The 25254-nt window shown below is 39.6% G+C and overlaps 1 protein-coding gene and 1 long non-coding RNA gene across 2 annotated transcripts in view; one reads left to right on the top strand and one right to left on the bottom strand.

Moving 5' to 3' along the window:
• Positions 1-25254, top strand: part of chd9 (chromodomain helicase DNA binding protein 9) — an 84688-nt gene that overhangs the window by 6429 nt on the left and 53005 nt on the right. Inside the window, 1 exon segment of the mRNA XM_055037131.1 lies at positions 114-1732. Within this exon segment, the coding sequence (XP_054893106.1) occupies positions 200-1732 (1533 nt within the window). The 5' untranslated portion in view covers positions 114-199.
• LOC129364476 (uncharacterized) lies at positions 19833-23879 on the bottom strand. Its single transcript, XR_008606442.1, has 2 exons — positions 23613-23879; positions 19833-21034 (listed from the first exon to the last, which is right to left on the bottom strand). It is a non-coding gene; the product is annotated as an uncharacterized LOC129364476 (long non-coding RNA).

The following is a 25254-nucleotide window of genomic DNA, read 5'->3' as shown; positions in this document are numbered from 1 at the left end:
CTCCACACATGAAAAGAAGTGCTGATGGATTATTGACACGAACCATCATTTTCAATAAATATTTATCAAAAAAAAATTGCTTCTTTTAAATATTTTGTTTGTCTTTTTGACAGGAACACCACATAATGGAGATGCTCTAACTGTGAAGACTGATTCACTGGGACCATCTTGGATCCAGAGGTGCCCTCTGATTTCAGTCATGGACTTTTTTGATGATCCCAACCTCTTTGTCGGGGGTTTGGATGGGCTGGATGACGATGGTTTCCATTCAGCACCATCGCTTGTGGATGAGCTCAATCTCAGTGCTGGTTTTGAACCCCTTCAAGTGGAGGCACTTGGCCCAGGGAAGCATCAAGAAATGATGCCACCAGTCTCTTCCCAACAACCTGTGCCCAGTTACACCCAGCCAATGGTTCATTATACTGGGGTTAAGGCAGAGAATCCCCTGGGGCAGGTATTTTCTGGTTCTCGAAGCACAAGTTGTGATGTGGGTCCTGAGCAACATGGCCAGTACCACAGAGCCACCATTAGCCAAGTACCTCAACCCAACGGGCTGTTCTGCAGTACTGGAAGCCCAATGTGGGGCAACCAAGACCAAAATGGGAACATGTTTCACCATGTATCTCAACAGCAGCATCAGCAGCAACAACAACTTTGTCATCAGCAACTGCACAACCAGCAACTTCATGGCAGACAACATACTCAGCAGCAGCACCGTTCTGGTCATCAAGCTGAGCAGCAACAGAGAATGCGACAACAACAGCTCCAACGACAGCACAGTCATCAGCAACAGCTGCTAAACCAGCATCAACAGATTACCACAGCGAGTGTTTGCCTGCAGCAACAGCAGCATCCCACATTCTCCTTTCTCCAGGGAGGTCAGTCCAACAGCCAGCAGCAGATACACCATTCTCCACATCAACTACCTGTAAGAGAATCCCAGTTTCATTCCAGGAGTCTTCCAGGTAAGCCTTTTTTGGAACGTCAGAATGCCTCTTTAAGTGGAGCCTGCTTGCAAACACGTCAGCAGCAGGGGAGCTACCAGTTGGTCAGGGGAGGTCCGGCCTTCTCCGTATCTGGACTCGAGGACTCTCACCTTTCATTCCCCATACATCCATCATCTGCAGTACACTCCTTGCCTGCATGCTCTGTCAGTTCAGCTCATGCTTACCAAGCGGCGGAGTTCCCTGCCTACCCTGGAGAGCCAGAAATACCCAGTCTCACTCAGCAGTCTTCATGTAGGCCCATCACTACTACACCAATTACTACTACAGTGCCTAGGCTGCCTGGGACAGCATGCCAGTTCCAGTCCACAGCACACGTGAGTCAGCTGCACTCTGGAACAACGGTTAGCCAGGCAGACGAGTGTCCCTTCAGAGCCTTACGCTGTTCTGGAGAAACCCAGGCAGTCTGCAAATCATCAGAGCTGTTCGGCGAGTCAGTAAATTGCTATCCAAGCATGACAAACCACCTGCCCTCTGAGCAGCAGATCAACTGCGAAGTTATTAACACTAATGGGTACCAAGCTTTTGGAGACAATATTATGCCATCAGAGGCCCAGGATGGAGACTTGGAAGCCCTGGATCCTCCTGACCTCCTGCCTGATCTGCTCCCCCAGCTGGAGGACGCTCTGAGGCAGCAGGACGAATCCAGCTGTTCTTGGTTTGATTCCAGTCAGAAGAAAGGGCACGAAAACAGGAAACCAACTGCTATCGAATGCAAAGAGGAAAAGGTAATATTTTTAATTTGTTTTTATTAATCTATCCATTATGTGGTTCTCTCTGGGTTAGATATGGCCAGGTATGAGATAAAGTTTTGAAAACCTCTAATGAAATACTATGGGTTCAAAGTATTTCCACAAATTTAAAATAAAAATGTGTGACAATCTTTTATTTTAAACAGAAAAGCAACACTTGGTTCTATTCCTGCCAACATAATGTATGTAACAGAACATAATGACACATTTATTTTGATTTCGATATTTTAACATAAGTCAAAATTTCATGCAATTTTTAGTTATAGTGTTCAAGTGGTTTTTATTGAAAATATTGTTCCTTAGTTTTTTTTTTCTTTTTGAGAAATATAGCATAGCAAGAAGATATTAACTAGTTTGTCCGGTGATTTTCTCACCAAATTGGCCTACAGTCAGCTGCTCAATACGCATGTCAGATTTGTTAAGTTATCAGTGGAACAAAACATTTACACTTAGCCACTATTTAGGCAGCAGTCCTCCTAATCAAGCAAGTGGCAAAAGTCAAAAGTAATTCTGTTTTGACAGGATGTAATCTTCTGCAGAAGCTCACACAGAAGACGTAAAGGATGAAAAAAAAAACATAACTATGGTGCAAGACTACTTTTTAGGGTTGTTGTAAACAAATATTTTAGTAATCGAGTAATCTATCAATTATCCTCACAACTAGTCGAGTAATTGGATGAAAAAAGATCAAATAAAACATTGGTAAATCTAACATAACAGCAGTATTATTATCACATATCAACATCAGTCCAGTTTTTCATATTTTAGCTAACAATTACTGGACCGGACGTAATGCTGCTAATACTTAACTTCTGTCAACAACTCAGGCAGAATTGAGAGAGCTCTGTGCAATGCAAGAAATAACCCGGCCGGAACACGGTGCGCTAAATAATAAAACATAACTTAACAAAGCTACTAGGCAGATACATTTTCCTCTAGGAATTTTAATAATCAAGGAACTCGAATCTCTCGAGGAATTGTTTCTGCCCTAGTACTTTCTGTAGGAAGAAAGCAGTAACAAGATTAGCGGAATTGCCTGGAGAAGGAAAGTGGTTAAACAGAGAATTACTTGCCTAGTAGTAAGCAGGCTAAGAAAAAACTACAGAAATCCTACATTTTCAAGCAGCCGTATTTTTGGTTTTCGTAAGGGAAAAGCATTGAGCCAGCTGACCAGCAATTTGCATCAACAGGTTGGGGAGCATGGCAGTTTTCTTGTCTTTCTGGTACTTTCAATGACTGTAAGAGGACATTAAACCCTTAGAACAGGCTGACCGAACACTGCAGAGGTTGACAACTGGATTATCACCAACTGGCCCAATCTTATTCTCAGCCCACCTTGTTTTCACTGCCCTTTAACCCATTTCCTCAACTTACATGAATGTACAGTTAACTAACATAGCAGATGTATTGCCTTAAGATAATTAAAAAAAATCTTATGACAAAGATACCAGTCATTTGTGTAATGTTTAACTGCTGAGGTAGAACGTGTGCCTCTCTGCTTGGAAACCTGCAATCAGTGGTGCAGTGGGGGAAGGTGGATATTAGGCGGTTCCTACAGCAGTTTGCAAGGCTTTCAACATGATAATGGTCAGTCTAGCCTAGCCTATCTATCTACCCTGTGCGCCGACAGCAGGTCAGGCCTGATTAGGCTAAGAGTGGCAGGAGTGTCTTCAGGACTTAGCTGTAAGCATACTTAGGGCTATATCAAGATGTGGGTCAGGGCAAGCCAGAGGCACTTGCACACAGCCTTGCTGGAGTGTGGGGGTGGTTGCACGCTGTTGTGGTTGCTGCCACAGTTTCTGCGAGTGCGTGTGCATGTGAGTGCAAGCAGTAGGGAAAGAGCTTGCTGTAGGAGAGTGGTTAGCACTTGAGAGACGCGGGGGAGGGGGAAGGTTTGGAGATGGAGAGGGCAGCAGCTCATGGAAAAAGGAGAGAGCTTAGGAAAGAACGGATGGGAAAGAGATGGGGAGGAAGAGCATGAGAGAGAGAGAGAGAAAGAGAGAGAGAACACAAGTGGAGGGGGAGGTGGAGAGAATGCATTAGCCGGCTGTAACAGGCTTCAGGCGGTTCTTGGACCGCAGTTGGCTGGTAACTTAGCAGCATCCATGCAGCTTCCCAGCCCCAGAGTGACACATGACCAGCAGCACATGCGGCAGGCATTTCATGTTCCTTTGCAAATGCCAACAGGACACCTACACTGCAACATGTGGTCCTGTTTTAATAACTTGTTTTAGTTCTTTTATTGAAGCAATAAAAAGAGAAATTAACCATTAAGGTTAAGCTGAGTCACTAATTCAAATCAGAAAGTGGAATAAATGACAAATGTAATCATATAGTGATGCACTGATATGAAAATTTGGACCAGTATCAATATTTGATATTTTGTAAATAATATTGGATATATAATTTCCTGACACCTTCAACATACTAAAAAGAATGACCACATTCCTGACTTCAGCATGGCTTCTCTGCTTCAGTTAAACTCCCCACAATCCTGTGCTGCCACACTGTCATGGTCACATGATCAAACAGATACTGCTCCCCCCTTAAGAAAAGAAAGTGACAACAATAGTATGATAAATATTGGTCGACTATATCCCTAATTTTAAAGATTTATTTCTGTACATTATATTTTACATCTGATGAAAACCCCAAATTCAGTACTTCAGAAAATGAGAATAATTCCTAAGACCAGTGAAAATGTGGATCTTTGAGACAGAAATGTGGGCATACTGTAAAGTATCCATTATAGTATATACACTCCGTACTTGGTCGTTGCTTCTTTTGCATGACTTGCTGTATCAATAGCCTCTTTCACAAAACACCTCAACGTGTTTTACCCGTGATTTGCCAAGTGGCCTCGTGTCACGTGACCTGTGTAAGGGCAGGCAGGATTCATGGATTTGAGGGTATGATCAAATCCAGGAAGTTCGGCGGGGTCCGGACCCCCCAATCTTATAAATTGCCCCCCCCCAAAAAAAAAAAAAAAATTGAAGAAATGTTTGCATTTAAATAATATCAGTATGAAAAGGCAAAAGAAACAAGAAACAAAATAAATCTGCCATTTATCTCAGAAAAAAAAAAGAACTAATTTTTAGGTCCCCATCCCCTCCATTGTTAGAACAATGGTTCAGCCCAAAGTGTAGGAGGAGCAAGCTGTTATCTGTAGCCCTGGATCACCAATACAAACCCCTCCACTAAATAAATACTAACAGCAAAAGACATGTAAACATTTTATTTTCTGTCACTGCTCAGTGGGAAGAAACACATTAACAATAAAAATCAGCCTGCAGTTCATTGTTTCATTACTTTGATGGAATCATGATAACCTGCTGCACTGCTTTCAAAGACTTGAGCTTTGTTGTTAAGGTTAGCAACCATCTCATTCATATTTAACTCTTTAACTTTAAATTAGATGAGTTTGAAACGGGAAGGTTGAGCAAGTGGAACAGCTCAGTGTGTGGGAGCCGAGAAAAACTACATCATCTCACTGTCTTCAATGTAGAGCCTTTAAAACCACAAAATAAAATCTTAATATTTTTCTATACAAGGCCCAGTGCTTTAATTGTTAAGTTTAAGTTACGATTGTCCCCAAATATTAATTTTATTATATTAATAAAACATGTTTGATATGTTTTACTAGTCGTTTTTGGTCGTGCAGATTGAGGTTACATTTCAATGGAAGCTCGCCGAGCCCCCCCAAAATTGCTCTTAAAATTTTTTTCTGTTTATGATCCCCCCACATAATGAGATTAGATTTACTCCCTTGGATATGATGCATTTATGATGTATCTTGTGTACTCCCATTTTGGGCCTTAAGTCAGGTATTAGTATGTTAGGAGCCTGAGCATCCCCATAAAACTTGCCAGCAGAGGGAAGAATAAAGCTCTCTAAAATGTCATGGTTGACTCTGGCTGCTCTGACTTTGGATTTGATAATATTGTGAATCAACACCAGCAGATTCACAAGAAACCTTAAGAAACTTGGATTTTGTGCCTTTCCACAAGTTCCTTAGACTGCAGGATCCTGATTTACTTATGAAACATTTTCCTTCATTTAAAGACGATCTTAGACCAGGGTCTTGTTACTTGTCCAGGCACTTGAGAGCTACCGTCCTACGGATTTTAGATTCAACATGGACTCAACACACCTGAATCAAATGAATAGCTCTTTATCAGGCCTTTGCTATACTTGATGGCTGAAGAGTTAATGCAGTCATTTTATTCGGCTGTGATAGAGTGGGGATGCATCTAAAACGTGCAGGACACTAGATCATGCCATTAAGTGACAGTCGAGTCCTTTTTCTCTGGTAAGGCACTTCTGATGGTTTTACTGGTTCTGGGATGGCTCAGCGAGAACAGTGTGTCAGTTGTTGCCCATTTCATTGGGATGTTTGTGTTTGGAGGCTCTTTGTCGCACCCTCTCAAGCTTTCCCTATTATTTCTGTTGCTTGTGCATTTTTTTCTACCATTTAGCTTTCCATTATGCATGCTTGGTAATGCTGGACAATCATATCAGCAGCCTTTCCCTTAATTTTGTAGGACATAACATAGCTATAACATTTATGCATTCAAAATTCTTATTTTATTAATCTTGTGGAATATGAAAACTTTCCGAAAAAATGCTATTTTGGGCTTTCATTGGCTGTGAGCGATAATCATTACAATTACTAGAAATGAGTACTTCCAATTCGGGCGAAAAGTGTTATCAAAATAACCAACTAATTTAACCATTGATTAATTTTTAACTGAAGTATACAAACTGATAAAAAGGCAATTTGCTGAAAATCAACATATTCAGAAGAGTATTTATGCTAAAACTGCAAAAAATAAATTTGACATTAATGATAAAAACATGCTTGTCTGTAATGTTTCACCCAAAACTCAAGTATTTTGATGAATTTCTAATATTGTATTAAAAAGGTTGAAGTCTGTAATAAAAAACCTGTAGAATGTGCCAATTGTAATAGAACAATCGATTAAAAAAAAGCCATTAGTTGCAGCCATACTTGCAATCTACTTATGAGTGCATGTTTGAGTGAGTATGCATGTGTAATGAATCTGTGCAGGAGAAGTTTCATTTTTTTTAACTGAGTTTGAAAATTAATTACAAATTCAATGTTATTGTACTGAACACACCCTCTTAGATATATTTAAGCATAGACTTTTCAGCACAGAAAAGTTTATATTATATTCTCTCTATATGCCAGAGAATATAATGTTCTCTGGCATTATATTATTCTCGTCGTTTCTGCCTCTTGCATTCTTTGTGTAATAATTGCGTATGTGACTACAAGGTTGCAGGACCTGCTTGAGTGACTAATTTTTGATCTCTAAACAAGGTCTGTTTCCTGGCAGCAGACCTGCCATGTGCCGCTGCTGCTGAAACCAGATCTGTGGCCCTGAGCCAAAAAACAAGTGGTGTTTTGAGTACCCTGACTCTTCCTCAGCAGGTGACAACAAAACTTATGGTCTTCCGTAACTGGCGCTCAGCGTCACTGCCCATCGACTCATCTGCAGAGGTCCTTGATTGAAAAAGGGCCTTGAAGCACAGCCATACGCAAGAGCCTCCTCCCTGTCTGTGTCAACATCCAGGCCTGTGTTGATGCTTACAGGCTGACTGTGCTATTCAAGTGCACTGATGTGTGAAGAGCTTGCTGATGGCGTGTTTGCTGAACAGGCAGGGCATCAGGGGAAAGCGGCCCACTCTCTTCTCCCCCGCAGTGAATGTGACTAATTAGGGTTTCCAGTGACTGTAATGGTCAGCTGCAGATGTGATGAGCAACCAGGGCTCAATACTGATTGAGTAGCCCAGGTTTCTGTGTTGTACAGTTAATTTGAGTATAAATGGTTAGTCTGTAGTAGCTGGTTATTAGCTTGACTCCCATGATAACAGCTGGGGCCTTGAAGCTCATCTGAAACAGTGAAGCGATACTCCACTGGGCCAGATCCTGGTTTGTGATGCTTATGTTCATGTCCTGTCAGTCACAAGTCTGATACTGTTGTGTGTCTTTTCAGGAACTCAGACAGGAAGACTGGTGTCTTTGCAAACTCTGCACATGTAAATTAGGTAGAGAAAAGATACTGAAATTTTGATATACTGTAGGGTTGCTTGTGATTTGTCATGTAGTGTCGAAACAAAAATCAATTGCTTTCTTTTATTTTTAGGGTTTTAATTACATGTTTAAACAATCTGGTATCAACATTCTTTGAATAAAATGCATAGCTGAATGTTCATCTGAAAATCAAAGCCTGTTTTACTATAATCTTTGGCTTTCATTGCATGTCATGAACAAAATGCTAAGATGTACACTTTTAAGTACAAAATATAGGGATAACGTGTTAGCCTATTACAATAAGCAATTAATCAATTAATTGCATGATACATTAAAATGAGCTTGATAATTTCTATTTTTTAAAGGGAAATCTGGCCTACATATTTCATTATTTATTTTTAATGCGTTTAGTTGTGTGTGGTTTTTAATATTTATTGTTTCAGTTTTTTGTTTTGTTTTGGATATTTAAAATATATTTCAGTTGTGTTATGTACTTAAGGTTTATTAGTCTTTTAGAGGAACTTACATTATTGTACCACTTTCACTATATTACTTGAAGATTGTCCCAAAACTGTTATCATTTATCGCAGGAATCTTTAAGGCCATTTATCCTCTAGTAAAATTTATCCTGACAGACCTAATAATGTACCACCTTCTGTATTACAAAAACAGATGACATTATGCATTTATTGTGTTCAGAATATTTTGCATTAGTTGTATTTTTAATTAGGTAAAAATACTCATTTCAGTCATGAAAATCTGTTTCTACACATTTTTTAAAATTTAATATTTGACACTTTAATATAGCAACATGTATTTATTAACCATATGTGTTGTTAATTAGTTTGAGAGTTTGACTCACACAATGAAATGTGACTGTGTTTGTTTTTACTGTCAACTCATCATTAACCCCTGGTGGTTGTCGACTCGGGTCTGATGCGACACACTTGTGCTGCTGTATTAGTGAAACATTTCAGTGCATTTTTTGTTACCTAAAGTAGAGTTTTCCAACACTTAAGTCATGATTTAAATTTTTTTTTTCCTAAGTTGTAACGCAGGACCACCTGTAGAGGATGCCCTGTCCAGTTAGGGGCAAGCGTGCATTATTAAATAGCTGCTGTTCAGACTTGTGTGGGTGCTGATGCCTCCTGCTGTGACAGCACATTGCAAATCTCCTGAATGGAGGCCTTGGAGTGTGCCTGCAACAACTGCAGGACACAGGAGGCTGCAGCACCTCCTCTCGCACAGAAGGAATGTGCTGCCCTGTGGGATTTCTGCAGCAAAGGGCTTGCAGTATTGGGGAAATTGCCAAAATTGTTAAAATAGTCCTGTTAATTCCAGTGTGCTAGCAGAGTGGGCATTAAGAAGTTTCTATAGTTTTGCTATATTTGCTATATTTAAAGCAAAACTATAGAAATCCCTGCAAGGAAGTTTGCTGGTGGTCTTTTAGTTTTCCAAATCTTTTCTCTAATATTTCCACAGAGACAAATTTGTCCTTCTTGTGAAGGAAAAGTTGAGTATTCTACTTTCACCCAACTAACTGGAAATGCACAACTGGAGCACAGGGAGTTGGTAATACTGCATTACTCTATGCTTTGTCTTGACAGAGAAACTCTGTTTATTCTTATGCTTTTTCTAGTATCATTAAAATAATTTTGAAGTGCAGGAATCTTATGAAAAAACTACAACTCAGTTTAAACCACAACCTGTTAAAACTTTTGTTTAAATAGTAAATTACTTGATTAAAAATTTGTATGTATCAAATTCAAACTAACAATAAATAAATGCTTCAGAAAATCATTCCGGTTTTGATCAGTATAGTAGAATATTTCAGAAATAATTGGTTCAAAATGCAATGAAGACTGTAGACCTTCAATGTTTTTCTATTTTCTTGCAGAACAATGATAGACATCTCCATCTGGTTTATGGTTGGATAACTGATCCTGTTTTGATTCAGTATGTTTTTTCTTTATTAATGTATGTATTGTATAACATGTTTCTGAATTTTTTGAGCTAAATATGGGTGCAAATTAAACTTAGCCCCAAAGGCTAGATAGAAACTGGTTTTAGTGATTTGTAGGACATCAGTGGTGCATTTAAAACATTAAAATGGGAGTTTTTCTTGTTACTTGTCCAATCAAGTAACAGTGCTCTCAATTCTCAACATTGAGAGCACTGCTGACTGTGTCTTGCTTGGCCCCCATTTGCTGCTCTACTTTACAAGATATTAATGTGACACACTGCCTTAAAAGAACAAAATCTTTTATTACTGCAAGTCAATATATCTAGTTTAAATCTTAAACTGGTTTTTCACAGCAACATTGTATCTTTAAAAATGAGTTAAGTTAACATATTATGACCAATTAATCAAATCCAAAACCAAAAGTTACACATTTTTACTTTAAATGTTTGAAACATTGTCCATCAACTATCACAGACCAGAGGCGTAACAAGCAGCAGACGGCACACCTGCTCTGTCAGCACCACCAGTCACTTGAACCGCATTCCTATGCGCCTCTGGCAGCTCTTCATTCGCACTATTTAGTTTTTCTTCATCTTTTTTGTGTGGACAGATTGGTCGACGCCTACCTTTGAACTGATGCTGGAGGAGTTTGCTTTGAGTGCATCACTGCATCTGTCCATGTACGCTTGCTAAAATGCTACATGCTTGTATTTTTAGTTTGTGGAGGTGTTGGAATACTTGGCTTTACCCTAAATATCTCAGCAGAACAAGACAACCACATAAATGAACTGGCTCTGCTTTTTTTTTTTTTTGAAGAAAACCTGCAGTTGATTCTACAAACTGATTACACTTGATGGTAAAGATCTTTGGTGAAAACATGAAAACTACCTGAGGCTCATCTTAATGCTCTACAATATCATCAAAACCTTATTTTTAATAAGAGCGATTAAACTAATCGAATTTGCCACACAAATTGATACATTTTATCCATTTCCAACTGTTCATTTTGAAATTACTTTCAGATAATAAGTCCCTATATTCAATTAATTAGAAAATTAGATTAATAAAAATTAGATTATTAAATGACATACATATATTTGAAATACAAATGTATAATTACACACATTTACCCCAGCAAGTATATTGCTGCGTGAACACAGGAACTCATAACTAAATAAGTTGGCTGTTCATTGAATGCTGTATTTAAGCATATTAATGGAAAGTCAAGTGTAAGGAAGAAAGGAGTACAAACAATAACAACACTCCAACCCAGAACACATGCAAAACTGCTACATTCTTTGTGCTAAGCCAGTACTGAACCAGATCTGACATCAGAAACTGGACCATTATTCCAAAGTTGTCTTTGGAATAACATTTTGATTTTCATTTGGATATAAAAATATATGCTTGAAACGTGTTACTCTTTAGTCTTATTAACCTGTAAAAATATCAGTCATGTTTTTTAATTCAGTTGCTGACTTTAGCTTTTCATTGATATTTTTTTTTGTATGGACCGGTAAAATTAATAATAAAAATAACACCATGCTGGGGAAGGTTGGGAGTTTATTTCTTTGAATTAATTTTGATATGTGGCAGGGTTGCTTTTTTCTTTTTTAATATGCTGGAAGCTTCTGCAAGTCCTGACACACCAGCAAACCAGACTGGGAGGGTAATGCCATAATCAGCCCTGAAACTTGACACTAAAGCATCAACCCTGGCTCTCACCCCAACACCCTCATGGGCTGAAAACCAACACAGGAACATTCTGCACACTCACACTCCTGGGAAACCTGCTGTTTCTGTGGCCACATGGTGGTGAGCTGACTTATTCACACACTTTCTCTCTCTGCTCACCTCCCCCTACATCCCCAGATCCCTCCCTCTTAGTCTGTCTGTCTCTCTTTCTCTCTCTCTCTCTTGCGCTCTGAAGCAGCCTTGTCGGTTTCATCCGGCCTGATCGTCCTGTCTGTCTGGAGACCTGCCAGATGAGGGCGGAGGCGGGGGATAACGAAGGGTCAGAGGTAAACAGGAAGTCATGAGGGTTTTGCTTTGGGCGGAAGGGGAGGGCTCAGAGCGTGAGGGGAGGAGGAAGTTGTACTTGGAGAGAGTGTATCGGGAGCATGTGGGAACGCTGCCAGCTCCAACTTTACAGTAGGTCTGAATTTAAACAAAATTTTTATGCTGCTTTATTTCCCTTTTTGCTCTTTTTGCCACCTTATGTAGAGATCAAGTCTCTTTGAATCATTTGTTTTTCAGAGTTAATTGGTTGGGGTTCATTTGTACTGTAAATAAGCGTGGAAGCATTGCCTGCATTTGTGTGCGACTGGAATGTGATACTTGTGACACGAAGCAAGCTCCATGAACTCGAGTTAACCTCTCACTGGCAGACGCTAAAGTTGAACCACAGCAGCGCCTCTGATTATACCACGGCTTGATTTGAACAAGACAGGAGGGGAAAACTTGTAGATTAGCTCTGAGCTGTGTAGTAGATTAAACCAGAAACCCGGAGGTTTAATGACCTCTTTGACCTTGTGTTTTTACCCGACACAGTGGGTGAAAAGTGTTAATGGGAGTGCCTGTGAAAACCTTTCACACTCTTAGATTAATTTCAGTAGACGTTAAACTTGATGAACTGTGGTGCTCCATGTGAACTTCTGTTCCAGTTCATGTCTTTATGTTATTTAAGAAAATGTTAAGTACATTAAATACATAAGTAGTACGGCAACTTGCTAGTTACTGATTTGTTAGTTCAACAAACAGGTTTTGTGTCAGTAGGAAGTCATAAGCTTGTTGCCATGGATGCATCTGTATGTGAAGGCTTTGTTTGTTGAGTGTTGTGGTTGTAGTTAAACATTCAATTTTAGCTGACATGGCAAATAAATTGCTCCATTTCTGCCTACTTGATTGAAAAAAGTTGCGCACACTGTCAGAATTGCCAACCTGGTTGTTTTACAAAAAAATATAATTCAGTTTAAGTGGGCTGAAGTAATTCAAATCACATGATTATAAGAAATCTGTCAACTTGATCTACCTGAGTGCAGTTAAATCACAGACAGGAGAGTAGATGCAGAAATGGTTAAGAAGCTCCATTTTGCAAATTAAAGAAAGCCACAATTTACATTTGAGTAATTATTTGAAAATAGGTTTTTTGCCAAACATTATACTTGCAATTTAGTAACATTCAGACATAAACTGAATCATAGCTGTCATTTTTTTAGACAAGAATGAGTCAAGACAACGTAAAATACAAAAAGTAAAGATATTTTTCTCAGTTGAGGTACATCAATCAAAAAAGAGTAACAACTCAACAGTTTTATTTCTGATTCTTGAGACTCCTTGTAGCTTTTGCTTAGAGAACCAAAATATTAGTGATGTCTGCTATTTGTCCACAGAAGAGGAGGAGGAAGAGGAAGAATCATGTGATGAAGTTCCAATGTACATGTCAGAATATCCAGAAAGACCGTCATGACGTAAACTTGTCTTTGAGTCAAATTATTATTTTTCCAAGGACATATTTGTGGATTTGCTGCCGATGAAATGCCTGGAGATGTCAGAACCTTGTGACCGTAAACAAAAGCTTTTTTCTTAAGACCAAATTAATTAAGCTTTTTTATAAGTAAATGTCTGGGAAAACTTTCTGCTCCATACATAATCAGTTGAACTGACATGTTTCTCTTTGCTATTAGTCATAACACAAAGCTGGCTTTATAGTTGGGACTATTGTTCGACCGAAATGTGAACCCGAGTCTTTGTCTGAAGACTTTTCAGATTTCATCTTTCCAAAAACTGTGTCCTGTTTTAAATATATAATGCTGCCAATTCCAGACGTTTTTCTGTGGAAATAAAGTGTACAATATGACTACTTATAGCCTCTTTCTACAAAGTTTTGATACTTCAGAATGAGCTGTCAATTTCTGCAGCTCCTCCAGAACTCAATAGGCTGGGTTTAGGTAGACACCCACATCTTGATGGTTCGGAGTTGCGCCTCTTTGTTGTCATGATGCTGTTTGTTCACTGATGTTTTCTAACACAGCAGATGCTTGGTTTATGCTGTGGTTAAATTAGAGTGTCAGAGTACTGTCAAAGTACAGTCGCACAATACCTTTTTTCAAATGTAATTTATAATGCATATAGAAACTGGATGTTCTCCTTCCTCTTCACAGTTGGGCATTGCTTTATGTTAGGTCTGTCACATAAACACAAACATACTTTGAGGGTTGTGGTTGCAATGAGACAAAATATGAAAATGTTCAGTGGTTATAAATACAGAAGCAAAGCACTGTACCGTGTGAACAAGTTGGCTGTATTCAAAACAATGTCGCTATTTTAAGGATTATGCAATATTAATGTTTTATCATACTCATCTTGAAAATAAAATAAATGGTTTCTCTATTATCTTGTTCTTTTAGAAATGAGGACATTTATCTGAATTTTCTTACTTTTTTTTATAAAAACTGTTTGGCCACTTTTTACATTAGTAAAACACAGAGCATCATTAACTTAGCTGGGTCATTTAAAAGTCTTAAATATTTTTTTGTTTAATTATTTTATTAATTTTATACGTTTTCTGAAATTATTTTTAGATTTTGTTTTAACCATATTTTTGAAGACCTCAGACAGCTCTTTTTATTTTAGCGTGATCTTCACAAAGGACTTACTTCAGAATGCTGAGTAATGAATACCTGTAGGGGAGTCTGCATGAGGATCAGCGATTTTTACTCCTTGCCAAGATGTAGAAACCAAGACAAAATAAATCCTCACTTCATCACACCCTGAAGGCTGGAGGTTGACTAAGCAGGGAACCATTGGGTCCTGCCTGTGCACTGTTATGATTTCGCCACCGTGTTTGTTCTCTTACAAGCAGGCATTGGCCCTTTCCTCTCCTTGCACCAATTCAATAATGAAGGAGTTGTAAAGGTCTGGCAGTAAGCCCCTTACTTCCCTCACACTTCATCCCTCACTCATGTCTCTACTTCCCTCTCTCTCTCCTCCGTCTGGCGTTCTCTAGTGCATCCTGAGGGACCTCCTCTCAGCTCCACTCTTCAGTTCGCTCCGACCTTCGCGTTAATGAATAGCATCATCCTGCCTGCCTGTTTTGCACAGTTCAGCTTTGCTTCAGTGCCTGGCGTGTGACCTGCTGTGCCATCTTTGATTCAGAGAGCAGCACATCATTACTCTCAACAACCACAATTTTAGGAGGAGACTTAAGGGGGAGGGAAAGGCGGTTAAATTGTGCTTGTAGCCCATCATATAAAGTCCACAAAAAACATTTGCTGGTTTGAAAGGCAGAACAAGTTTGTTTCTTACTTTTGCAGTAGATGAATCACAAAACACCAGCCAAATGATTCGTTCTTCAAAGGCTGCAAATACTTTTAAAATCGCTGTATTTATAGGAAAAAGTTAGGGATGGAGACTTATATGTAAATACTAGTCAATGCAGCTGCAACACATCTGAAAATATCTGACACTGCTACAAATTTGTATCAGGTTGTCTTTGGTAGAGAGAGAGTTGAATTGGTTCCTGAACCACCACAGAGTACCACACATTATCAGAGATTTTCTTTCATGACAAAATGTTTTGGCCAACAGCTGATAATTGCACAGCATGCAGGGAGCTCTAAGCTATTAGAAGCTGGCCAATTCAGGTTATTAAACTAGGTACTGCCAATCGGAGCAGGTGCCAACTCCTGCCGCAAAGTGAAATTAGCATCCAAGGACAACTTCGGGAAGCATAATGTGCTCTAAAAGAGGACTGCGATGAAAACAGACGCACACTAGCAGATGACATGGCTTTCCAAATCCTCACTGGCTGTAGAAATTGACTCTGGATCTCAAGAAAATTGGATTCAGTGCCTCCACATTCTATGGTGGCTTTTAAAGAACTGACTGAGTCTCTGTGTTTCTTTTGAACTGCTTCAAAAGAAGCAGATTGTTGCTTTTGCATCTTTTTCTACCACATTTTTTTTCTTCCACTCAACTTTCCAATAACTATTTAGTACACAGCACTCTATACAGTCAGCTTCTTATGACTTAGACTACTTGTATTTGTCCCATCATTGTATGGGCCACAACATTCCTACAATAAAACATTTTCTGTTTAGAAATCCATTTTATTGATCACATTTGATATTCCAGCCATTTAAAATACAGTGGCAATTTATCCCTTTGTGTGTAATGGACCTATTTGATTGCCATTATTTTAAATGAATTACTGCAATAAATTTACTTTAAATGATATTGTATTTTAAAGCATCTTGATATCGGCAGTGAATTCAAGTTTTAACTTAACCAAAGAATGCTAAATGGCAATGATGATGGGAAGGCAGTTTATTTATAGTGAAACTTGATTTTCCCACTGTCTTTCCTTAACAGAAAGAAAATGTAAAAACAGTTCGAGAGAGGATGAAGTCCATTTTATGATGAAGTCAGGTTTTTCATTTACCAAAAGCCCTTCTTTCAGATTTAACTTTGTGCTGCCTCTTGGGAGAAACTGACAGAAAACATAAACATTTATTGCTTGATGGCTGAACATCAGTGGGATTTACTTATGATTCTCTCAGGAGAGAATCATAAGTTAGATTCTCTTTTAAATCTGACTTATGCTCATTAGTGCATTCACCCTTAAAATATCTTAAATCATGCTGAGCAGCTGCCCTCTAAGTTGACACTTGAAGAGGGAATGAAGAAGAGCAAATGCCCTAGTTAGAATAACTGCCTTCTCCTCTTAGTCATAGAGCTTGATTGATGCCAAGTCAGGCCTTGGCTGTTCTCTAAATGGTTTTGTTTCACTGTGTGGGGTCTTTATGCATTAGTTCCTTACGAAAACTGGATTTCAGTGCATTCATTCACCTATTTTGCAAGGAGCATTTTTGAAGACTGCCATTGCAAACGGAGAGCACCAGTGATGTTGTGAAGGGAACAAGTTGTAACAATGAATATAAAAGAGCTCAAAGACTGGGTGTTATTGGTATGCTGTGCACTGTAGATTTGTACAACTCTCTTTTTTGTCTTTCTCATACCACATAAAAGATAATAAAAATAGATAATATATTTCAGAAATGTTCAGAGAATTTCTCCTTAACCAACATTTCTATACAGTATGTATAGAAATGCAGTAAGTCTGGTTTTCATCTATGTCCCATCAAAATGTTTAATATGCGTCTCTACACACAGATCTGTTTAAACTCAAAAACCTTTGTGTTGGTAAAAGATATCACTATGTGCCAATTAAATCAGACTGAGCTGGAAATCAGTTATCCCTAAATTAGCTCTGATTGATATGAATAATCCTAAAAGTTAGTTTTTTAATCCTTTTCTTCCGTTACTTAAAAATAATCAAAACTAAAATATTCCTAACAATCTTTGCTCTATAAGCCAATTGTATTCACTTTAAAGCACTATTCTGGAATCAGTAAAAATCTGATAAAGGAAAGTGGTGTGCTTTGATACGTAAATGGGGATATTCTTGTGATTCTCTCTTTCTTTCTTTCTTTCTTTCTTTCTTTCTTTCTTTTTGTCAGCTCAGAATTTAATGCTTCAATCAAAGAGCCTTTTTCTTGTTTATGTGGAATATTCCTTAAGGAGGGTGAGAGGGAAATTAAAATCAGTCAGCCTGGAAACCTTATTGGAGCATTTATTTCTTTATGTTTATACTAAGTGTGATCAAACGTATCAGGAAATCATCTTGTTCTTTTTGTATGGCAACAGGGTTGAAAGTTGCAAAGCCTGTTGACTCAAATGAAGTGGTGATATATTTACTGTTGCTGGACCAGTTGGTTAAGTTAATATTTTGTTTTAAGCAAGACATGAAAACAATTGTTTAGTTCAAAGTGTAGGCAGGTTTAATGGTTGCAACAGGTTCTCATGTGTTAGTTTTATTCTTGTTTATTGCAAATTTCACAGCCTGGCGATACGCTTCAACAGCTGTAACTAAGCCGTATAGTACCTTCTGAAACAAGCAAAAAAGTTATCTCGTTTAAACTTTGTACGCTGTTCCTGTCCACCTCTCACTGTTTGACCATGTAGCTGCACCACATAGCTGATTGTTTTGGCTTTAGACTGTACAATTAAAGCTAATTGTAAATTGGATAATATTTATGGCCATTGTGTAGGTAAACGTGACAGAAAAGTGATGTGAAGTTACTCTATTACATTACATTACTCAGATCGTTTCCTTTCGTTCATATCTTTGGTTTGAGTTAATTATTAAGTTTGCTGCTAGCAAACGTCACAACATGGCAAAGAAAATCACAGCACAGCTGGTGGAAAGTAAATGAGAAACCTTCTCTCCCTCTTTGAACCTCCTGACCCAGCAGTAGCAGCAGTTGGCTGTTGTGAATTGAATTTGCGTCGTGAGCTTGCCGGCTGTGTGCTGTCGCAGCACACAGCCAGATTACAGTAACTATGCTATACTTTCAGCATCCTCCCTTCAGGGCAGCATGCTCAGCCTAGCTAGTTTTACTCTTGACCCTGAACCAACGATCATTAATGCATGGCACTGCTTTTAATTGGTTGAGGAAGCATCACTGTGCATCATGTCTCCTTTCATTTATCAGCGCTGCAGCTGCTGCCAGAGCCTCTGCTCTGGCTTGCAAGCTGGCCTTTAGCAGTTGGACTAATTAACAAGGTTATTTGTTTGTCTTTTTTTTTTCCTTCTACACCTAGACACCTTAATTGTCTAAGAAATAGGTCTGACTTTTGTTCTTGGATAATTCTTTTCATGAACAGTAATTATTTTATTTGTGTGATAAACTCCACAGGTCAGGTATGCTGTTAAGTGATCAGCATTGAAATGGAGATGTGAAAAAAGAAGCTGATGCTAAATGTAAGTGTGCGGTCAAAGTGAACAGCTGTATCAGGGAACTGTTGATGCAAATTATAATAAGGCTATAGAAGAACCTTCTGCTGTTGACTTAGAATTCCTCAAACGTAAATAAATGACTTCTGATCAATATGTCTTTGAGACAATATTCATACCCACTCTTGTGAATTAGGAAGGCTGGTACTTAGCTCATTTGTTGACAGTGTCTGAAGGTGTTACAGTCTCCTGTAAAGAGGAAAATCACTAAGCACTTGGAATGGCTTATGAACCTCAAGCTGTGGTTGATGCTAACCAGAAAAAGATATTCAATTATTAATTAGGTGAGTCGGAATTAAACCAAAATAACTTCTACATATCAGTTAAGAAATTGGTGATACTTATTTACCTTGTGTTTTGATAGTTTTGAAATGTAAGGTGTGTTCTACCTTACCTTTCTTTACTTATTCTAAGCCTTTTAAGTTTTAAACTCTTTTATTGTACATATTTTATATTGCCCTTAATTCATACAAAAGTTAGTCTTTATTTTTGTTTAAATATCATCGACACAAGTGGCTGGGATTAAATGTTTCCATTGATTGCATTATATGTTAATAAAATGAGCTGACATTATTAAAAATAATGAACGAGTTAAATCCACTTAAGTCTATCATTTTCAGCCCTTCACTCCACAAGATGAGGCATCACTGACTTATTCCAGGTTTGAAAGAAACTACATTTTAAATTTATGTAGCTGTTCCAAACTTTTCCTGATTTACCCCATTAGAGTGTAACTAATGTGAAATATTAAATTAAATTATGATCTTATCTAGACCAGATTTCTTTCTTTCTTTTCTGTCCTGCTCTCGGCTCACAAACACAAGGATCTTGGAAGTCTGTGCTGGCTAAATTAGTTTCTTATACTTGCACATCTCTAATTGTTTCATGCATTCTACATAAATTGTACAGCATAATTGTTATGGAAACTCTAGAAAATCTCAGCACTGTGTTTTATGACGCAAGGCTCTTTATGAAATTACCCATTTGGTGTTGAGATGTAATTTATGTAAAGACTTGATTCTGTAAGCCATAACAATCTCAAGTTCTGGGAGAAAAAAACATTCCCAGATGGCAGTTTTGAAATGCTTATTTTAATTAATATGTTCTGGCTGTAAACTAAATAATAAACTAGTAAAAGTGCAGCATATATTATATACATAATCGAGTTTAAATAGTAAAGATCACACACAAAGCAGTCAGACTTGGTCTTGAGTTAATTTAATGGCTTATGTCACCGTCAGGAGGAAGATTCAGCTCTACTAGCAGCCATATCTGCCCTAAATGTTTTTTTTTTTTCCTTACTACTGTGAAAGCAGTAATCTGAAGGAGCCATTTACCAGATCAAACATCCACCATTGGCTGCAGTCCATGATGGATCAAAAGGCTTGTTCCCATTCAGCTAACAGTTGATGGTGCCCTGGATAACACTGGGTAACATCATATTCCTCTGCTGGATCATTTCTGAGTATGCCCCGAAGCGCGGGTATGAACTTGCCATCTTGTCGGCTCCAGTCAGCACACTGCTCGCTTTCTGCTCTCATTTCCATAATGGTTAGTTAGTTATAGACCCTTCCTCCCTGGGACAGAGGACCGCCTCACTAATACAGGCTATTTCATGGTAATAGTGTTTAGAGACGGACACCTGTATATTTGCAGCAGCTCTACCTCTCTGGGCGGGAAGGACTTTTTTTTTTTTTTTTTTTCATTTATAACCCACTTCCTTTCACCATCGTTGCCTCTCCACTCCCCTTCTTCCTCCTCCCCTCCTCTTCCTCTCCACTCTGTCATCTGTCCTAAAAGGAAGCCCCTCCCTTCCAGAAAGTGCTGCCTGTCTCGTTTGCATTTTAACTGTCTAGTTGCCAGGGAGCTGTGGCTTCATGCCATTTGACCGTTGAAGCCTGTGAATTGTTGTTACTCCATTTTCCAGATTCATTCTTCTTTTGGTAAAATCAGGAAATATATACTGATATTTTCTAAAACGAATGACATGAGGAACATAAAATTGACTTTTCAGTTCAGAAGGTTTATCACCTCCTGCTCAGAGTCAGTTTCTTTGCTCATCAGATGTGACAGGAGGGAGAAACCACTGAGTTTTTCAAGCATGTTTATTTGGACACAGGGATTTGTGAAGGGACCTTTTATTGTTTGCATTTTACTGGCCATGCGTGCGTTTTCAACTCATCCCCCGGTACTGTTCCCTGGTGGGCATTATCTAACAGTTTGTTTAGCTGGGAGGGAGGGGCTGTCCCGCTCAGCATCCCAGCAAGCAGGCGGTCCGCTTTAAAGTCCAAACTTCAAGGCTGTGCTTTGGCAGGTTGATCCCATGCCTGCTGCTGCCGGTGCTGCCGAAATTTGGAAAGACCAGCCGTTGCTTTGCACTCCAGGAAGCTGTCTCCGTCTCTGCTGGAGACACAGAGCAGAGAGATGTAAAACAACACAAACCACAGAGAGGTACTGTGAGAGCCTCTGCAACCATTCTTCTACCTACATGACCTCAGCCCCACGTGAATACTTGTGTAATTTCAAAGCTAGTCCACACCATCCTGGTTGTTTAGAACCTAAAGCCATATTGTGTTATTACCCACATATGGTCACCCACATATTTCACACTGCATCTGAGCAAACTCACAAGTATTAGAGTGATTCTGGGGGTTGGAATGGAACCATATTGGTGGAGATTACATAAGACCGCATAGTACATACCATGCATAGCCTGTAAAGTTTGTGACTGGCAGTCGGGGTGCTCATATTTATCGAAATTCTCTGATTTCCTTCTGTTATTTTGCTCTTCAATGAATCTTTTTGAATCAGTTGCCCTGTAGTCAATCTGACTACCACAGAGATGAGTAACCAGGTGCTGCGTGTAAGAGAGGGCTAATGATCTGAGTCATATGTTGTAAGCAGTCATTTCACAGAAAATCTGAGTTTTGCATGCATAAATGCATGATTGCAATTATCTTGCACTAATTTTTAGATGACATGTCTGAATGAACCACATCCTAGAGTGGCAAACATGGGACACAATCTTTAAAGTTATTTGTTGTGTAAAATTCCATAGCCTGTTGTCATGTTGTGCATCCCCAGTGTCATTTTGAGGGTATTTTATTTGGAAAGTTGTACCAGTTATGCATTGCAACTATTAATTTTATTCATTTTCAGTCAGTTTATATCAACTACCCACCATCCCCTTTCCTTATTGACATCAGTTACCCTTTGTGACATATTTTCTCATTTTGTCACATGAACAGCCAAGAACATTGGTTAGTAAAAATGTTAGTTACAATATAAATTGAAATGAAAATATTGACATTTCAAAAATGTCACCTATTAAGTATTTTAAACCAAAATATTACCTATTTTCTTGAAACTAATTTAACATCCCACAGTTTATAAAAAACTGGCTGCACGCTTGTGTTCTAAGGTATTTTTAAAATATATTTTATTGTTTTTACACACAATTCCTGACAATGACTTCAAAGTAGCAATAGAGTTATAACGCTATCCAATTAAAAAATATTCATTGGCCCATATTGTTGATCAATGCAGAGATAGATAAACCAGCTGCTACAAATATTGCTCCATGTTTTTTGCACTTCTCATGTGTGTGTTAGACTTTCTCTCTTACTAATAACATTTGCACATAATCCAGGCAGACTGTTAAAAAGGCAGATAATCATATTGCCAGGCAAAAAACATCAAGTATGTAGCCAACAAGTATTGCATTAATAGTTATTATTAAATAATAATAAAAATTTAGGACACATTGATCTTGTGATGACAGTATCTATCAATAACTGTATTATACAGAGCAATGTTAATAGTTTATGTTTGCAGGGCATGCCTAAATAGCATTATTTCAAATCAATTTGTATTTGCTCGACCTTATCTAAATAAAAAATGAGGTGCAGTGAAAAAGACAAATGAATGTCTTGACTTGAGACTTGTCTTGAGTTGATCGGATTCACTCATATTTGTGACTTGCAAAATACTGACTTTATCCCCATGTCTGAAAATTTTCGTACAATTTTAGCATTGTTGAAAACATAGTCTGTAATTTACAAAGCAAGAAAATGGGATGTGGGGGATTGAATTGTTTCCCACATATGACACAAATCATTCATTATTTCACTCTCATCATGAACTGGATGCACCTCTAGTTATATGCATTAGTGACTGAGGACTGACCTAGTAGTGCTGAGTGCTGTACCTGGCTTCAGGCCAGTCGCGTGTCTGAAAATTCATGTGCGAGCTGGTGCACATGGCCGCTGGATTGTGGTGTCAGGACTTTCCTTTAAGGTGTTCTCATTTTCTCAGATGTTATTCTGGCGTTCAGCTTTGGTCAGGAGATACCCGTTTAGTACTTTTCTTAGCTTCCTGTCTTCACGCTCTTCCTCCTCACTGTTGCATAATGGCTCAACTTTGACCTTGTCTAAGTGAGGTGTTGATTTGAAACCAATTTTAGCTTTTGGGAACTGGTTTATCTGCGTGTTTTGGCAATCTGTAAATTAATCAGCTCATCTTACATAGAAGCCGATGCAAGGACTCAAAAAAAGGAAGCACTCATTCTGCAAATTCACAACGTGGGAGAAATCCAGTACTTTGGGGGTTAAGTTGAGAAAGTTAATGTAATAACTGCTAGCACCATCTGCTGGCCCACTTCCTCACAAAGAGAGAGAGAAAGAGAAAGAGAGAGAGAGAGGGGGGGTGAGTGAGCGAGAGAAAAACGAGTCTGGGTTTTAACGACATCTCTAATATTCATGCTGATGCATTTTGCTTCTTTGTGCTTTCATTTTCCACTGCTCCGGCTGCCTGAGTCGCAAGCTCGCCACACACCCCAGCCAGGCGGATAGAAGGGCAACAAGCAAGGACCGGGAAAGGGATAAGTATAGGGAGGGGAAAGAGAAGGGAAAACCAACAAAACCAAACAACCGAGAAAGGTCAAACGAAGCCTTTTCTGTAAGCAACAAGAGGAGAAACCTACCTTTATCTGTCTGCTGAAGAAGACGAGGAGAGGCGTAAAAAGGGAGACGACAGAGCAGAAACGGCGAAAAGAAGGAGAATTAAGAGGACCAGAGAGGCACCGAGAGCACACTCACGAGAGGCAGGAGGAAAAGGGGACTCAATGTGGGGGGGAGGAGAGAGGAGGCAGGGTAAGGCAACTCTGACACACACACGCAGAGAGAGAGAGTAAGGCTGAAGCCGGACGAGGGCGAAGCAACACGCAGCAGCAGAATGAGAGCTTCCTGGACTGCCACGCACCTCCTCTACCGCCAACAGCGCTGCTCCCTCATCACCCTGTGAAGAGACGAAAGAGGGAGGAAGAGAGAAAGAGAGAGAGAGAGCTCCCCATGCGCTCCTCTTGAGCCCTGCCCGCTGGGGGAGGAGGCGACGGAACGGTTCCAGCACCGCTCTCACTCTCGCCCGAGGAGACGAGCTGACCGGGAAAGGAGGAGGAGGAGGGAGGAGGGGAGGACAACCAGGAACAAGCAAGTGAGGGAGGGAGGGGAGGGGGGGACACCAGCTCAAGGAAGAGTGACAGAAACCGGACTGTGGGAAAAAAAAAAAAGAGTGTTTGGAAGAGAAGGAGTGAGTGAGCAACAGAGAGAGCAGGAACACGGTGAAAGGGCAAGGCTTTTGTTAGCCGGTTGGAGAGGGGGAGCAAAGAGGAAGAAAAAAAACTCACCATGTCTACAGTGAAGAGGCCAAGAGGAAGGGTAAGTGAGCTGCTCTCAGAGCTGGGAGGGAGGAGGAACGAGGGTGGGGGTGAGAGGAGGAGGAGGGGCCCGGCAGCAACTGAACAACCTCCTCTGCTACTGGCTCATGCTGCACTGCCGCCATCTTGAACTCATTGCTGAATTTTTTAATTTTTTATTTTCCCCCTCCCCCGCCCCCCCGGTTTCTGCTTTACTCTCATTCTTTCTACTGTGAGTGGCATAATGAAGACGCGGCGGATTCATCTAATTTCCCCCAGCCTCCCTCTCGGCCTTTCATGTCGCACGTCACTTTGTCATTCTCCTGTTGATCTGCGCCTACAGCTGTCCTGCTCTGTAGTTTCAGTGCACCGTGTGGTGTGTGTTTGCCCTCCACGAGTTGAGCCCGTCAGTCACCAGAGAGCCCGCTCCATGTGGAAATGAGGGTTGGGCATGGAGGGAAAGGTGTCCAACCTAAATGGAGCATACTCTACCTTTTCGTGGGCTCTGTCGGACCCCGCCGTTTTTCACGGGACTGCGTGCTGTGAGAGAGATTGAAATCACTGCAGTGCTGGCAGGCTGTAATTTCAGTTATTTATAGATGTATTACACAGCTGCAGCGCTCTCAGTTTTGGTGCATTTTATCTTTTCTCTCTCCCTCTCTTTAGCTTCGCTGATCGAAGCCTGTTTTGTTTTTTTTGCCCTTCCTCCTTCATGTGTGTTCATGTTCTTTTCTTGTACATTACTTTCAACTCCTCCCTCTGTTTTTTTTAACCATTGACTTGAATGGGAACATTCCATCTTGATCCAGGAAATTTCTTCCTAATAACCTCAGCAAAGAAGCACACGTGAAAATCATAATGCAGCTCTTGTATGTTTTTTTTTCCCTCCCCTCCTCTACTTTCTTCCAGAGGAATTGCTAATCATTCATTC

The sequence above is a fragment of the Poeciliopsis prolifica genome, unplaced genomic scaffold (assembly GCF_027474105.1).
Source record: "Poeciliopsis prolifica strain line A6 unplaced genomic scaffold, Auburn_PproV2 SCAFFOLD011, whole genome shotgun sequence".
NCBI classification, from domain to species: Eukaryota; Metazoa; Chordata; class Actinopteri; order Cyprinodontiformes; family Poeciliidae; genus Poeciliopsis; species Poeciliopsis prolifica.
The sequence above is the reverse complement of the archived record's forward strand: the minus strand, read 5'-3'. Positions and strand labels throughout refer to the sequence as shown.